This window comes from Hyla sarda, chromosome 1 (genome assembly GCF_029499605.1).
Source record: "Hyla sarda isolate aHylSar1 chromosome 1, aHylSar1.hap1, whole genome shotgun sequence".
In the NCBI taxonomy this organism is placed as follows: domain Eukaryota; kingdom Metazoa; phylum Chordata; class Amphibia; order Anura; family Hylidae; genus Hyla; species Hyla sarda.
The window spans coordinates 247,467,036-247,482,816 of record NC_079189.1 but is presented as its reverse complement, the minus strand read 5'-3'; the positions used below and the strand labels follow the sequence as shown (position 1 = coordinate 247,482,816).

The following is a 15,781-nucleotide window of genomic DNA, read 5'->3' as shown; positions in this document are numbered from 1 at the left end:
ATGGGGGTGAAAAGTGCTCTGCTGGCGCACTACAGGTCTCAGAAGAGAAGGAGTCACATTTGGCTTTTTTGAAGGAAATTTTGCTCTGGGGGCATGCCGCATTTAGGAAGCCCCTATGGTGCCAGGATAGCAAAAAAAAAAACCACATGGCATACCATTTTGGAAACTAGACCCCTTGGGGAACGTAACAAGGGGTAAAGTGAACCTTAATACCCCACAGGGGTTTCACAACTTTTGCATATGTAAAAAATAAAAAAATAAATTTACCTAAAATGCTTGGTTTCCCAAAAAATTAACATTTTTACAAAGGGTTAAAGCATAAAATACCCCCCAAAATTTGAAGCCCAATTTCTCCCGATTCAGAAAACACCCCATATGGGGGTGAAAAGTGCTCTGCTGGCGCACTACAGGTCTCAGAAGAGAAGGAGTCACATTTGGCTTTTTGAAAACAAATTTTGCTCTGGGGGCATGCCGCATTTAGGAAGCCCCCATGGTGCCAGAACAGCAAAAAAAAAACAAATGGCATACCATTTTGGAAACTAGACCCCTCGGAGAACGTAACAAGGGGTTAAGTGAACCTTAATACCCTACAGGTGTTTCACGACTTTTGCATATGTAAAAAAAATATTATTTTTTTTACCTAAAATGCCTCTTTTCCCAAAAATTTTACATTTTTAAAAAGGGTAAAAGCAGAAAATACCCCCCAAAATTTGTAACACAATTTCTCCCGAGTACGGCGATACCCCATATGTGACCCTAAACTGTTGCCTTGAAATACGACAGGGCTCCAAAGTGAGAGCGCCATGCGCATTTGTGGCCTAAATTAGGGACTTGCATAGGGGTGGACATAGGGGTATTCTACGCCAGTGATTCCCAAACAGGGTGCCTCCAGCTGTTGTAAAACTCCCAGCATACCTAGACAGTCTGTGGCTATCTGGCAATACTGGGAGTAGTTGTTTTGCAACAGCTGGAGGCTCCGTTTTGGAAAAAGTGGCGTACCAGACGTTTTTCATTTTTATTGGGGAGGGGGGCTGTGTAGGGGTATGTGTATATGTAGTATTTTTTACTTTTTATTTTATTGTGTGTTAGTGTAGTGTGGTGTTTTTAGGGTACAGTCACACGGGCGGGGTTCACAGTAGTTTCTCGCTGGCAATTTGAGCTGCGGCAGAAAATTTGCTGCAGCTCAAACTTGCAGACGGATACTTACTGTAATCCTCCGCCCATGTGAGTGTAACCTGTACGTTCACATTGGGGGGGTGGAACATCCAGCTGTTGAAAAACTACAACTCCCAGCATGTACGGTCTATCAGTGCATGCTGAGAGTTGTAGTTTTGCAACCGCTGGAGGCTCCGTTTTGGAAACTGTGGCGTACCAGACGTTTTTCATTTTTATTGGGGAGGGGAGGGGGGTTGTATAGGGGTATGTGTATACATAGTGTTTTTTACTTTTTATTGTGTGTTAGTGTAGTGTTTTTAGGGTACAGTCGCACGGGCGGGGGGTTCACAGTAGTTTCTCGCTGGCAGTTTGAGCTGCGGCAGAAAATTTGCTGCAGCTCAAACTTGCAGCCGGATACTTACTGTAATCCTCCGCCCATGTGAGTGTACCCTGTACGTTCACATTGGGGGGGGGGGGGGGGGGGGGAGAAACATCCAGCTGTTGCAAAACTACAACTCCCAGCATGTACGGTCTATCAGTGCATGCTGGGAGTTGTAGTTTTGCAACAGCTGGAGGCACACTGGTTGTGAAACACCGAGTTTGGTAACAAACTCAGTGTTTTGCAACCAGTGTGCCTTCAGCTGTTGCAAAAGCTACAACCCCCAGCATGTACGGACAGCGGAACAGCTGGGTCTTGTAGTTATGCAACAGCTGGAGGCATACTACTTTGGTTGGGGATGCTGGGGACTGTAGTTATGCAACAGCTGGAGACACACTGGTTTGCTACATAACTCAGTGTGCCTTCAGCTGTTGCAAAACTACAACTCCCAGCAGTCACCGACAGCCAACGGGCATGCTGGGAGTTGTAGTTATGCAACCACCAGATGCACCACTACAACTCCCAGCATGCACTTTAGCTGTTTGTGCAAGCTGGGAGTTGTAGTTACACAACAGCTGAAGGTACACTTTTCCATAGAAAAAATGTGCCTCCAGCTGTTGCAAAACTACAAGTCCCAGCATGCCCATAAGGGCATGCTGGGAGTTGTGGTGGTCTGCCTCCTGCTGTTGCATAACTACAGCTCCCAGCATGCCCTTTTTGCATGCTGGGAGCTGTTGCTAAGCAACAGCAGGAGGCTGTCACTCACCTCCAACGATCCAGCCGCATGAGGTCAGTCCCTCGTCGTCGCCGCCGCGTCCGTCGCTCCTGGGGCCCCGATCCCAACATTGACGCCGGGGTTCGGGGTCCCCAGCACCTGGGGTGCACGTCCCGCACCCGCTCACGTCCTCCGGAAGAGGGGCGGAGCGGGTTGCGGGAGTGCCACCCGCAGCAGGCGCCCTGATTGGTCGGCCGGGAAACCGGCCGACGAATCACGGCAATCGTGAGGTGGCACCAGTGCCACCTCACCCCTGCAGGCTCTGGCTGTTCGGGGCCTGTCGGAGACGGCCCCGAACAGCTTGTAATTCCGGGTCACCGGGTCACTGGAGACCCGATTGACCCGGAATCTGCCGCAGATCGCTGGACTGAATTGTCCAGCGATCTGCGGCCATCGCCGACATGGGGGGGCATAATGACCCCCCTGGGCGATATGCACCGATGCCTGCTGAACGATTTCAGCAGGCATCGGGCACCGGCTCCCCTCCAGCTAGCGGCGGGGGGCCGGGATTTGACAGGACGTACTCAAACGTCCTGAGTCCTTAAGGACTCGGAAAAGGGGCCGTTTGAGTACGTCCTGCGTCCTTAAGGGGTTAAGGTGAAAAAAAATTGGGGATTTATTCTATATTAAGAGGTTAATATGGAATAAATCACCCATTTTTTTTCACCTTACTCTGTGTGCTGCAGAAAGATCCTTTTTTGTTATACAATTGGTGGGCTTCTGACCATAGCCCCAGAATCTGTGTGCACCATCAGCGTTTTTCTACTATCCAGGTGTGCTGTTCTTCTCCCCATTGTAGATAGATAGATAAATAGATAATTGAGAGATAAATAGATAGATTATAGAGAGATAGATAGAATAAATGATAGAATAGCTAGAGACAGACAGCTAGATAGATAAGATAGTGTTATATGATAGATAGAGGAGATAAATAAAGGGAAGAGATAGATGGATAGATAGATAGATAGATAGATAGATAGATAGAGAGATAGATAGAATAAATGATAGAATAGCTAGAGATAGACAGCTAGATAGATAAGATAGTGTTATATGATAGATAGAGGAGATAAAGGGAAGAGATAGATAGATAGATAGAATAAATGATAGAATAGCTAGAGACAGACAGCTAGATAGATAAGATAGTGTTATATGATAGATAGAGGAGATAAATAAAGGGAAGATAGATAGATAGATAGATAGATAGATAGAAGTGCTACAAACAAGAGAAGATAGCTAGATAAATAGATAGATTACAAAGAAATAGATAGATAGATAGATATAATACATGATAGAATAGATGGAGACAGAGCGCTAGATAGATAAGATAGTGATATATGATAGAGGAGATAAATAAAGGGAAGATAGATAGATAGATAGCTACATAGATAGATAGATAGATAGATAGATATATGCGGTAGATGAGAGCCGTGCCCTGGTGCTGGTAGAAGTGCTCCCTGTTTTCCTGTAGGGCATTGATGGGCAGGCTGGCAGGAGGCATAGTTGTGTCGCTCTGCCCCGACACATCAATAGAGGAGCCAGAGAGTGTGCCCTGCAGACCCCAGCGTGTGGGCAATTTGGTGTGCTCCCTGTAACCCCTGCCTCCTTCTGACCGCCAACCTGTTGCCTCACAAGTCAATGGGCACTCTTCTCCCGGCTCGGGCAGTGTACGGTCCGCCCGCTCTCATCCCATTGAGCTGCGCAGCGGCTGGGAGTGTCGCCCCCTCCTTTTCAGAGTCCGCACCACTGGCTGAACATACAGGGTACAAAGTTACCTCCCGTCACTGTGAGCTCCGGTTTTCAGGCATCTCTATGGACCTGCTGCCAGCTGCCTGCAAATAGACAACCACAACCTGGGCTATGGAGCTAGAGGCGTCAAAATGTACAACTCTGAGCAGAGAAGGAGCTGGCACCGCCAAGCCTCCCAAGCATTTATGGAGGCAACCTCGTACCCACATCAGGATAAAGCAGAGGTACCACTCCGATACGGACAAGTACCTGTACTATCAGGCTATGGAGAGCAAGCACCGACCGGGCCTTAAGAAGCCCAGAATGTCCTGGCCATCCTCCTTCCACAAACGGTGAGAGCCCTCTGTGGCATCAGTACTCATGTGGAGGTGGCACACTGGGGAGGGGTATAGGTGTACTCTACAGGTACTCCCCCCATAATACTGGGCAGTTTTTGTAGAACTAGTTTACAGAAATCAGCTGTGCTGTGTGCTGAAGCTCAGGCTTAGAGCAGTGATGGCAGGATGGGTTGTTTCCATATGTGCTGTTACTCCTTGTAGGTATTCACAGGGCTGTACTATACCTGAACTGAAGGATCTCCAGAAAACCTTTTTATGAGCAATGACAAAGGGAGAGAAATAGGGAGCTGGGACTGGCCAAACCCAAAACAAAACACTCATACCAACCTAATAATATTTACTTTAATCACAGTTTTGTACTAGTGTAAAGCTGGGTTCACGTATGTCCGGCATAGGTGAACTCAGCCTAGATCTGGACCCAACTGATGCCACAACTGATGACAAGTTGTCATCAGTTGTATAGCATCTGGCATCCATTGTTTCTGCGTTGCCCTGTCTGGTGCCTTCCGGCATGTCCAACCATCCGGCGTCAAAATTGAGACGCTGGATGATTGTGAACTTTCCCATTCAAATGAATGGGATCAGTTCTAACATCAGCTTCCCTCCGGTGCACGCAGGAGGGAAACTATGTCAGATGCCTGATATATGTGAACCTAACCTAGTGATTACATTACCATCATGTTGCTTATGGATGTGACTATGAGGGAGAAAATGACTACTCACCAGTGATCATCTGGGCAGAGATGAATAGTCACAATGTCCTATATGTTAGTATGCTCGTATTGCCATGATTGATGCCCTGCTGAATGTGTCAAGTGAGCATTAGCGCTATCAAATGTGACATCAGTCATGGCAGAATGGGCATAAATGTGACTATTCATCACCACCTGAATGACTGTTGGACTGTGTTTGCTGTTTTAAAACTCCCTTTTCTCCCATACAGTAAGTGTAGGGTCACACTTGCTGTATTTTGCTGCATATTTTCTGCAGCTGGTTTTGCTACTTATTAATTTCTATTGGTAGGAAAATATACAGCAGCAAATATGCAGCAAAATACGTCACATGTGACCCTACCCTAAAATTGACAATTTTAACAGGGGCACGTGTATAAAGTTTCTAACAGGTTTGATCCCTTTAATTCACAAGGAATTGTCTAATCAGGATAGAGTTGTAGCAAACCCTTATCTCTGCGGAGACACCTTTGCACTGATTTCTTTTTATTGTTGATATTATTTTATTTGTTTTCTAAATGCAAAATAAAGCAACTTTTTAAAATAATATCTCTCTCCCTCCATATTATATATATATATATATATATATATATATATATATATATATATATTATATCTTTGTTAGAAATTTGCTACCATTTAGCTGCTACTCTGAGAAAACTATGTGTATTATCAAAGACAGAGAGGGTCTTGGTTAACACACCAGGGTAGAGAGAAAAAGAAAAGAGACAGAGATAGCGCTATATAGTGCCAATTATCCGAGATTATAGTGGGAGTAGGTGAGGATGTGAAAAGATGCTCACCTTTACAGGTTGCGCTAATTTGCCAGCGCAACACTGTGAAGTGTTTTTAACAGGTTATTTAGGCAGGAACGCCGGGAGAAGCTGGCCGTCGATCCCGGGACTGTGGGTAGTGCAGGGATACAGATGTGGAAGTTGGGAATCCCGGCAGGGGTTCCCTGGATCTTCCAGCAGGAAAATGGCACTCGGAGCGCTACACCGTCAGCAGGATGGCATGGCAGTCGGGTGAAACTCGGTGTATAACTTTTTTATTAGATTCATAAAAAGTGGTGATACACGGGACAACACGTTTCGGAAGGGGCTCCCTCCTTCCTCAGGTCCAAGATCCAAGTTTTAATAAAGACCTACGAGAAAACCCAAAGCAGGAATAAGAAAATGTTTTTCAAAGGTTATAACTGCCTTTTACTCTCAATGGGGTTTTAGCTTCTGAATGTAAACAAAAATGTTTCCATACACTGACAGAAATTAGAAACACTGAAAACTTTTACAATAAAGGTGCATAATCTTTTATTTTACTATGGTCATAAGGACTCTCCTTCGCAGATGCGAACATGGCCTAATATACAAATAATATCAAAGATTTTTACTACAGATCACCCTGAGTATTTTGGAACCTTTGTTGATGTGGTTGCAGTGGGTTACATTGTGAAATGGTTTCTACTCTGGTACTCTTAGGGACCATGCATACTATGGGCATTAGTTAAATAATCATAAAATTCATAAAAAAGGTCCTGAAAAAAGTGATCACATCAGCCATCACAATGTGACATGTTGTTTTTAGTGACATATTCTAAGGTAAATAACTTTTTAGCATAAAAGCAAATCATACCATGAAAGTCTGGTCCTAGTTCTCACCAGGGACGTTTCTACGATGAAAAGATCTTATATTTTGTGCAAACCTCCAACCCCCCCCCTCCAATATATTACTTTATTAAAGTCCTGTACATATACCCATGGATATGTCAGCCCTGTCCCCAAATAATTTGTACAGGGCTTACAATAGCATATGTCTGCATAATATTGTGCTGTACTTTCTAGCATCACTATACAAGGGCCAAATAATCCCTACTCACCAGGACCACATACAAAGACCAGTATAACCATTATTCCTCTCATACAGTGCCCATATAGTGGTAGATACCAGTACTACATTGGCTCTGCAGCCTGAAAACGTGATTACGGTTACATTCCCTTTCCCTCAGATGGCCATGATGATTTCCTTCAGCTATGACTTCTCTCTGCAGAATGTGGTGACCCCATTAGTGTAACCTATGGTAATAATGTCCTCACTAATATTTTACCAGCTGTGCCTCCCACTCGCTAATAATGTCCTTACTGTGATTTCCATTCACTAATAATGCCCCCTTTGCCTGTGTAATGCCCCCAATATGCCCTTATGCAGTAATAATGCTCTCTCTGCTCCTAAGCAGTAATTATATATTAGTAATACTATTAGTATTAATAGTGCCCAATAAAAAATAATGCCCTCCTGAGCCCCCATACAGTAATAATGGCCTCCCTGTGCCCCCATACGAATAATGCCATTATTTTGATTTCCATTCACAAATAATGCCCCTTTGCCTGTGTAATGCCCCCACTTTGCCTTCTTGCAGTAATAATGCTCTCTGTGCCTTCATACAGTAATTGTGCCAAGTAAACATAATAATAATCCCCTGAGCCCTCATACAGGAATAAATGACCCCTTGTGTCCCTATAGATCAAAATACTGTGTCTCCATACAGAAATAGTGTCCTTATAAATAAATAATGCCCTTCTGAGCCCCCATACAGTAATAATGCTTCGTCTGTGTTCCATACAGTAATAACTCCCCCTGTGCCCCCATACAGTAATAGTACCCCCTTTACTCCCATACATTAATAGTGCCCCTGTGACCTGATATAGTAATAGTGCCCCCTGTGCCTCCCATATTGTAATAGTGCTCCTGAGCCCCATATAGTAATAAAGCTGCCTGTGCCTCCCATATTGTAATAGTGCCACCTGTACCTCCCATATAGTAATAATGAGTAATCATATGGAGATCTCTACAGATTTACATTCCTGTGTCACTGGTGACATTTTCAAAATTAACAATTATATCAATTGTAACATGTCATCAGTAGTGTATGTAGGAGAATGTGCCAGCTGTAACATACAGTATGTGGGGTGTACGTCCAGATCACTCAAAAGCCGAATTAGAAGACACATTTCATACGCCAAAATAAATCAGTTTAATTCATCAGCCCAATCTAAATATTTCAAAACTGTACATGGGGGAGACTCTAAGAAGAAAAGAAATCGAAAGAGTCTTTAAGAATACAAGAGGAGGGGATTTCACCCAGGGGTTTTCCCGTTTTTGCACTTTAATTTGACTTACCTTTAAAAAATTATAATTCTTTCAATTTTGCACCTAAAAATCCAGATGATGGCTTATTTTTTGCGCCACCAATTCTACTTTGTAATGACATCAGTCATTTTACCCCAAAATCTACGTCAAAACGGAAGAAAAATCATTGTTTTACCAAATAAAAAATAAAAAATGCTATTTTGTAACTTTTGGGGGCTTTCGTTTCTACACCATACACTTTTCTGTAAAAAGACACCTTATCTTTATTCTGTAGGTCCGTACAATTAAAATGATACCCTACTTATATAGGTTTGATTTTGTTGTACTTCTGAAAAAAATCATTACTCCATGCATGAAAATTTATATGTTTAAAATTGTCATCTTCTCACCCCTATAACTTTTTTATTTTTCCGTGCATGGGGTGGTATGAGGACAAATTTTTTGCGCTGTGATCTGAAGTTTTTAGCGGTGCAATTTTTGTATTGATAAGACTTTTTGATCGCTTTTTATTCATTTTTTCATGAAAGTGACAAAAAATACGTTATTTTGGACTTTGGAATTTTTTTGCGGGTACGCCATTGACCGAACGGTTTTATTAACTATCTTTTTTTAATTCGGACATTTCCGCACGCAGAGATACCACATGTGTTTATTTTTATTTACACTGTTTATTTTTTTAAATGGGAAAAGGGGGGTGATTCAAACTTTTATTAGGGAAGGGGTTAAATGATCTTTATTCACTTTTTTTTTGCAATGTTATAGCTCCCATAGGGGGCTATAACACTGCACACACTGATCTTTTACAGTGATCAATGGTTTCGCATAGGAAACCATTGATCAATGATTTTGCCGCTTGACTGCTCATGCCTGGATCTCAGGCGCTGAGCAGTCATTCAGCAATCGGACACCAGGAGGCAAGGTAAGGGACCCTCCTGCTGTGTCACAGCTGTTCGGGATGCCGTGATTTCGCCGCGGACATCCTGACCAGCCCCCTGAGCTAACTGGCAATGATTTACTTTCAATTTAGACGCGGTGTTCAACTTTGAACGCAGCGTCTAAAGGGTTAAAAAAGGGTTAACATGCTATAGAATGGGAGCGGACTCAGGGCGTACAGGTACACCCTTGGCTTTTAACAGGTTAAGGTCCAAATTATTAAATCAGAATCCTATTGGATGTTTATGCTGGAAACAAGACAACCCTTGGGCATGAATTCTACGCAAGATTTAATTTTGACTTATTAATATAACAGCTTTTTTTATTGTTTATTATATTCCTTTACATATATTTTTGGTCCTTTTCTATTTCTATTTCTATAACATGAGTACTTTGACACCTGTAATAGTGAATGTGAATAGACTAAGACCGTGTAACATAGCACATCTATACAGATGTTGGAATATATCTCGCTCAATCTGAATAGATCCCGTTCCGATCCAGCACCATGTTTTATTGTTTGTTTGTAACTACAGTCATGTGACCCCTAAACAGGTGTATATAAGATTTTAATGTATTAAATGTATTCATGCCAAGTTTAAGAGCCCTGAGAGTCTTGAAACGTACCGGAGTTTACTGCCTGGGTGTATGCCGCTCTAGAAGTTTTGAATAAAGTATCCTGTTTTATACCATATCCTGTGAGCTGGATCTAACTTTTCCTTGGATTGTATGCACAAGCCCAAGACGCTGTGGACTTTTTCCGTGCTCCAGGATTCAGGTGGCAGAGGTGAGAGCTGACTGCCCTGCTTTGATTTGAACTTTTGTACAGTGTCTGCCGAGCTCCCTCCTGCCAGGGATTGTACCTACTACTTCTATATCATGAGTGACAACAATATGGACAGTATTTCTACCAAGGGTGCAGAAGGTATTGTACCGAATATACAAATGGATAGAGCAACAAAAGCACACTCTGTTTTTGTAACACAATTTACCGGCAGGACAATGACCCCAAACATACATCAAAAAGCACCCAGAAATGGATGGCAAAAAAGCGCTGGAGAGTTCTGAAGTAGCCAGCAATGAGTCCAGATCTAAATCCCATTAAACACAGAAGCTTATTGATGGTTATAGGAAGCGACTGATTTCAGTTATTTTTTCCAAAGGTTGTGCAACCAAATCGTTAATTTCTAACGATAATTTGTTTTCCCTTAGTCCTAACAGTAGCACAGATGGGGTATTCCACCCCCCGCGAACTGGTAGGACAGATGGAAGTTTTATTGAACCTAATTAAACAATCAGTAAGACACACCCACAACCCCCTGTATAAGTAAGAGGGTCATCCTCTGCCTCATTGTGTAGTAACAAGAAGAACTAAAGGTAAATAATAGAAGAAAATAACTTAACTAGGGAGGGAAAGTTGTGCTACTGTTAGGACTAAGGGAAAACAAATTATCGTTAGAAATTAACGATTCCCTTACGTCCTAACCAGTAGCACAGATGGGGAAATGGCAAGCAGAAACCCTATGAGGGAGGGCTCTCATGCCTGACGGCAGATAATACTGTCCGTCCAAATGAGGAAAAATCGGCCAATCTACTGTCAAGTCTGTAGTGGGTGATAAATGTGGAGAGTGAACTCCAGGAAGCAGCTTTGCATATATGTTCCAAGGGAACAAGACTCCTTTCCGCAAAGGAGGTAGATACAGACCTGGTGGAATGAGCTTTTACAAACTCAGGAGGCTCCTTACCTTGGGATACCATGGCAATACGAATGGCATCTTTTACCCATCTACTGATGGAGGGCTTTGAAGCTTTAAGACCTCTTTTGGGTCCTGAAAAGAGAATTAGCAGATTTTCATCCTTCCGAAACTCCAAAGATCTTCTTATATAGATCTGGAGACATCTCGAGATATCTAGGCAATGAAGAGAACTATCTTCATTGGAGGATGGAGGAGGAGAAAATACTGGCAGGGATATAACTTGATTTATATTTTGGAATGATGGAACCTTAGGTATAAAGGATGGCATGAATCTGAGTAACACTCGATCCGGCAAAAATTTAGTATATGGTTCAAGTGCCGAGAGCGCTTGAAGTTCCCCAATCCTTTTGGCTGAAGTGATTGCCAGTAAAAAAGTTATTTTAATGGTAACAAACTTCATGTCCACCTCCTCCAAGGGCTCAAAGGGGGGAGATGCTAACCCCTTGAGCACCATCGATAAGTCCCATGCTGGGACAGGTTGTATAATTGTAGGTTTTAACCTTGAGGATCCCCTCAAGAATATTTTGACTAGTGGGTCTTGAGACAATGGTTTATTGAGAAAGGCAGAGATGGCTGATACCTGCACTCTGAGTGTGGAAGGAGATAGATTCTTGTCTAATCCCTCCTGGAGAAAGTTGAGGATTGTGGCAACAGCTGGATTCTGTCCAGGTAGTTGTTTCTTGGAGCACCAAGACTGAAAAGTTGTCCAAATTCTTTTATAGGCTCTGTTAGTGGACTCCGCTCTGGAATGCGAGAGGGTATTCAAGACCGCACTAGAAAGCCCTTCTAGATGTGGAAGGGACTGGTCAACCTCCAGGCTGTCAGGTTGAACATTTGAAGATTTGAGCAGCTGTGAGTGTCCCCCGACACTAGTGCTTGCTCTGGGGGAAGCCTCCAGAATTGTCCCCGACTCATTTGCAAGAGTTGGGTAAACCAAGCTCTCTTGGGCCAAAATGGAATTATGGCTATGACAGAGGCTTGGTCCTGCCTGATTTTCATCAATACCCTTGGGATCAAGGAAATTGGAGGCCAGCCTGAACCTCCATGGGATTGAGAGAGCATCGATTGCTACTGGGTTGTCTTCCCTGTACAGGGAACAAAATCTCACCACTTTGGTGTTGAACCTTGTTGCCATAAGATCTATTTCTGGCATGCCCCACCTGAGTATTATTTGTTTGAACATCTCTGGATGGAGAGACCATTCTCCAGTTGAAAGTCCTCTGCTCAGGCGGTCGGCGATCACATTGAGAGATCCCCGAATGTGAACTGCCGACAGGTGGGTTAGGTTCCTCTCTGCCCAATCCAAGATCAGACCCACCTCTCTGAGGAGGCTTTGTGATCGAGTGCCTCCCTGCTTGTTGATGTACAATACAGCCGTCATGCTGTCGGATTGGATCTTTACTGCTTTCCCTTGAAGAAGAGAAGCAAAGTGGAGGAGTGCTAATCTGATGGCTCGAATCTCGAGGAGATTGGAGGTTAACCCTCTCTCCTGAGGAGACCAAGATCCCCGCACTAACAGATCCAAGAGATGTGCTCCCCAACCTACAAGGGACGCGTCGGTAGTAAGTATGATCCAAGGGGGTTGGATCATTGACTTGCCGTCCTCGAGGTGAGACCACCATCTGAGAGAGGACCTGACTCGATAAGACAGGGAGTGGCACTTGTTTTAGGCCCGAGGGCCTGAGATTCCAAGTGGCGAGCACCTCTGATTGAAGAGGGCGTAGATGCCAAAGAGCCCAAGGAACCGCATCCACGGTAGCGGACATAAGTCCCAACATCCGCATGAGAGTGCGAATGGAAACTCTCCGGGGTACAGAGAGAAAAAGGGCCGATTCCTGCACCCGAGATTTCCTCTCGGGAGAGAGGTAGAGTGTCATGGAGATTGAGTCGACTATGAAGCCGAGAAACCTCACTGAGGTAGTTGGGAGGAAATTGGATTTGGCCCAATTGACTATCCACCCTAACTGGTGAAGGAAGGATACTGCTAGTTGCAGATGTTGGGACAGGATCGCAGAAGAAGGAGCTCTGAGGAGCCAATCGTCTAGGTAGGGAACGATGCTGAGCCCCTGGAGCCTTAGAGCAGCGACTACCGCTACCACCACTTTGGTAAATGTGTGTGGGGCCGAAGAAATTCCAAACGGGAGGGCTACAAACTGGAGGTGTTTTAGAACTCCCCCTACCTGAACTGCGATCCTTAGATACTTTCTGGATACCGGATGAATAGGAATATGAAGGTAAGCATCCTTTAGATCCAGAGTAGCCAGATAATCCCCTGGCGAGATGAGGTTGACCACAGATTGAATAGTTTCCATACGAAAGCGTTTGTGCTTCACATATTGATTGAGATATCTCAGATCTATAATCATCCGCCAGTCTCCTGTTACCTTGGGAACTAGGAAGACTGGAGAATTAATTCCTGACCCCCGCTCTGAAAGAGGAACTTCCTCTAAGGCATTCTTCTGGATGTATTCCAGAATGTAGGTTTCTAGCGCCCCCTGTTTGATTGGTGAAAAAACTCTTGTCTCCACATAATTGGATGGGGGAATTGATTCGAGGTCTATCGAATAACCATCCGAGATTAATCTCAGGACCCAAGGATCCTGAATGTGTAGGGACCAGGCGCTTGAAAAGTGGTGAAGACGACCACCAACTGGAATCTGGGGGGCAGGATGGGAAACTGGAAAGGTCACCTCGGCAAGGAACCCAGAGCTTCGTAGAAGCCCGCAGTCAGAGCTTTCTGTTGTCTTTGGAGCCACGGGAGCGTTTTCCGCCCCGGCGTTGATTACCCCATTCTCTCTGAGGCTTAGGCTGGGGGGCTGATCCGCCCCCAGAACGCCGGCCTCGACCACGAAAGGAGGAATAAGGAAGGGACTTGCCTTTCTTGTCAGATAGTCCCTCCATAATGCGGTCCAGCTCAGCTCCGAAAAGAATGCCGGGTTCGTAAGGCATAGCACATAAGGTGTTCTTGGAAGAGTTGTCAACCTTCCAAGGTTTTAACCATAGAGGACGTCGTCCAGCGGAAGCCAGGGCCATAGACTTGGAGGCCAATTTAAGATGCTGGGTGGAAGCATCGCACAAAAAATCAACAGCCAGATTGGACGTCTTGAAGGATGAAAGAATTTCATCTCTAGGAACCCCCTGGTCCAAATCCGACTGGATGTTAGAAAGACGGGTCTTCAAAAAGTTTGCTACCTCAGAGCAAGCTATCGCCACTGATGCAGACGCAGAAGCAGTGGAGTAGGAGCGCCTCATGGCACAGTCAGCCTTCCGATCCATTGGATCCTGCAAGGAAGACCCATCCTCGGCAGGAACCACTGTCCTCTTGGACAGTTTGGCAGCTGCCATGTCAACCTTAGGGACAGGGCCCCAGGAAGAAAGCTGAGATTCCTGTATAGGAAACATGGTCTTAAATCTTTTAGTTAAGACCGGACCCTTTTCTGTTTTTTTCCATTCCGTTCTAAGCACGGACAGAAGGGTATCATCCGCTTTAAAGACCCTAGGTCCCTTAGAGGCGGAGGTAGAGGCTTCCCCGGGATCAACATCCTGGTCCCCCGACCGGATGGATCTCAGAAGACGCTGGGTCTTTTCCAGCGGAAAAAAATAAGATGCAGTGACCTCCTCATCCGAAGAGGAGGACTTGGAATCTTCTCTCTCCTGATCCACAGACATCTCCATTCTGGGAGGTGAAGAAGGTCTGGCGCGTTTCTGAGAGACAACGTGTTTCAGCTCCTCAATAGAGGCTTGCATAGCCGACATGTTAGAGGAGACCCACACATACATATCCTGGACTGTAGGTTCAGTCTGATGGGAAGGTAGAGACTTAGCCCTACAAGGAGGGCACCTGGAAAATTCATAATTATCCTCCAGGGGAGTATTGCAGTCATGGCAAGAGAGGTGCTTGCGCTTGGCGGATCTTTTTGCCAAGCCTTCACGATCCCCTGAGCCCTCGGTCGACATATCTAGGTAAATATGAGAGGAGGATTAGATAATGTAGCGCAAGAAAAAATTGCGGCTAGCTAAAATATAATAAAAATACCCAAAGTTCTCAGCAAGAGACCAGGTAAGATAGAGAGATAAGGAAACAGTAGTATCCGCAAGAATGCACTACTAGACTCAAAAAGACAGGACTGTGGAAGTACCAACAGCTCTGCGCTCTAGGAGGCTGAATGGCAGCCTAGGGGGAGATTAAATATCCTCCTGACTGGCGCAAAAACAAGACTCCGCCCACAAGGCGGAGTTGCAGAAAAGAGAAAACCTGTCTTACAAAAAACAGGAGGAAAAGGAACCCTATCTGTTAGAGGGTTATAGAGGAGGCTCCTCGCTCGGTTTCGCCGCATTATTGGCAAAAACGGCGCAAAAAACCGAGCCGGGAGCGAAAAAGAGAAACAGGAAGTGACGTCAGACGCCGCTGACGCACTTCCGGCCGGGGCCGCGATTGGAGTCGCGGCTCAGAGGATAGAAGCAGATGGGCGCAAACTAAGCCCAGAACTGCCAGTAAGAAACCCCCCCCCCCCCTCCAACAGGAGTAAGGGGGTCACCATCTGTCCCACTGTCCGGGAGGACAGAAAAAAACACAATGAGGCAGAGGATGACCCTCTTACTTATACAGGGGGTTGTGGGTGTGTCTTACTGATTGTTTAATTAGGTTCAATAAAACTTCCATCTGTCCTACCAGTTCGCGGGGGGTGGAATACCCCATCTGTGCTACTGGTTAGGACGTAAGGGAATATTAAGTTAAGGGTGCCTATTTTGTCCAACCCATTTTTGCAATTTGGTGTGACATTATATCCAGTTTGCTTTTTTTCCTCCCTTTTTTGGTTTAG

General features: G+C 44.8%; 1 protein-coding gene across 2 annotated transcripts in view; it reads left to right on the top strand.

Annotated features, from left to right (window-relative positions):
• Positions 1-15,781, top strand: part of PDE4C (phosphodiesterase 4C) — a 934,858-nt gene that overhangs the window by 323,510 nt on the left and 595,567 nt on the right. Inside the window, exon 1 of one of the 2 annotated variants that reach the window (XM_056570186.1) lies at positions 4,188-4,387. The exons of the other annotated variant lie outside the window; for it this stretch is intronic. Coding sequence (XP_056426161.1) covers positions 4,320-4,387 — 68 coding nt within the window. The 5' untranslated portion in view covers positions 4,188-4,319. Of the gene's footprint in view, positions 1-4,187; positions 4,388-15,781 lie in introns of those variants that run through there. 2 annotated transcript variants of the gene reach the window in all.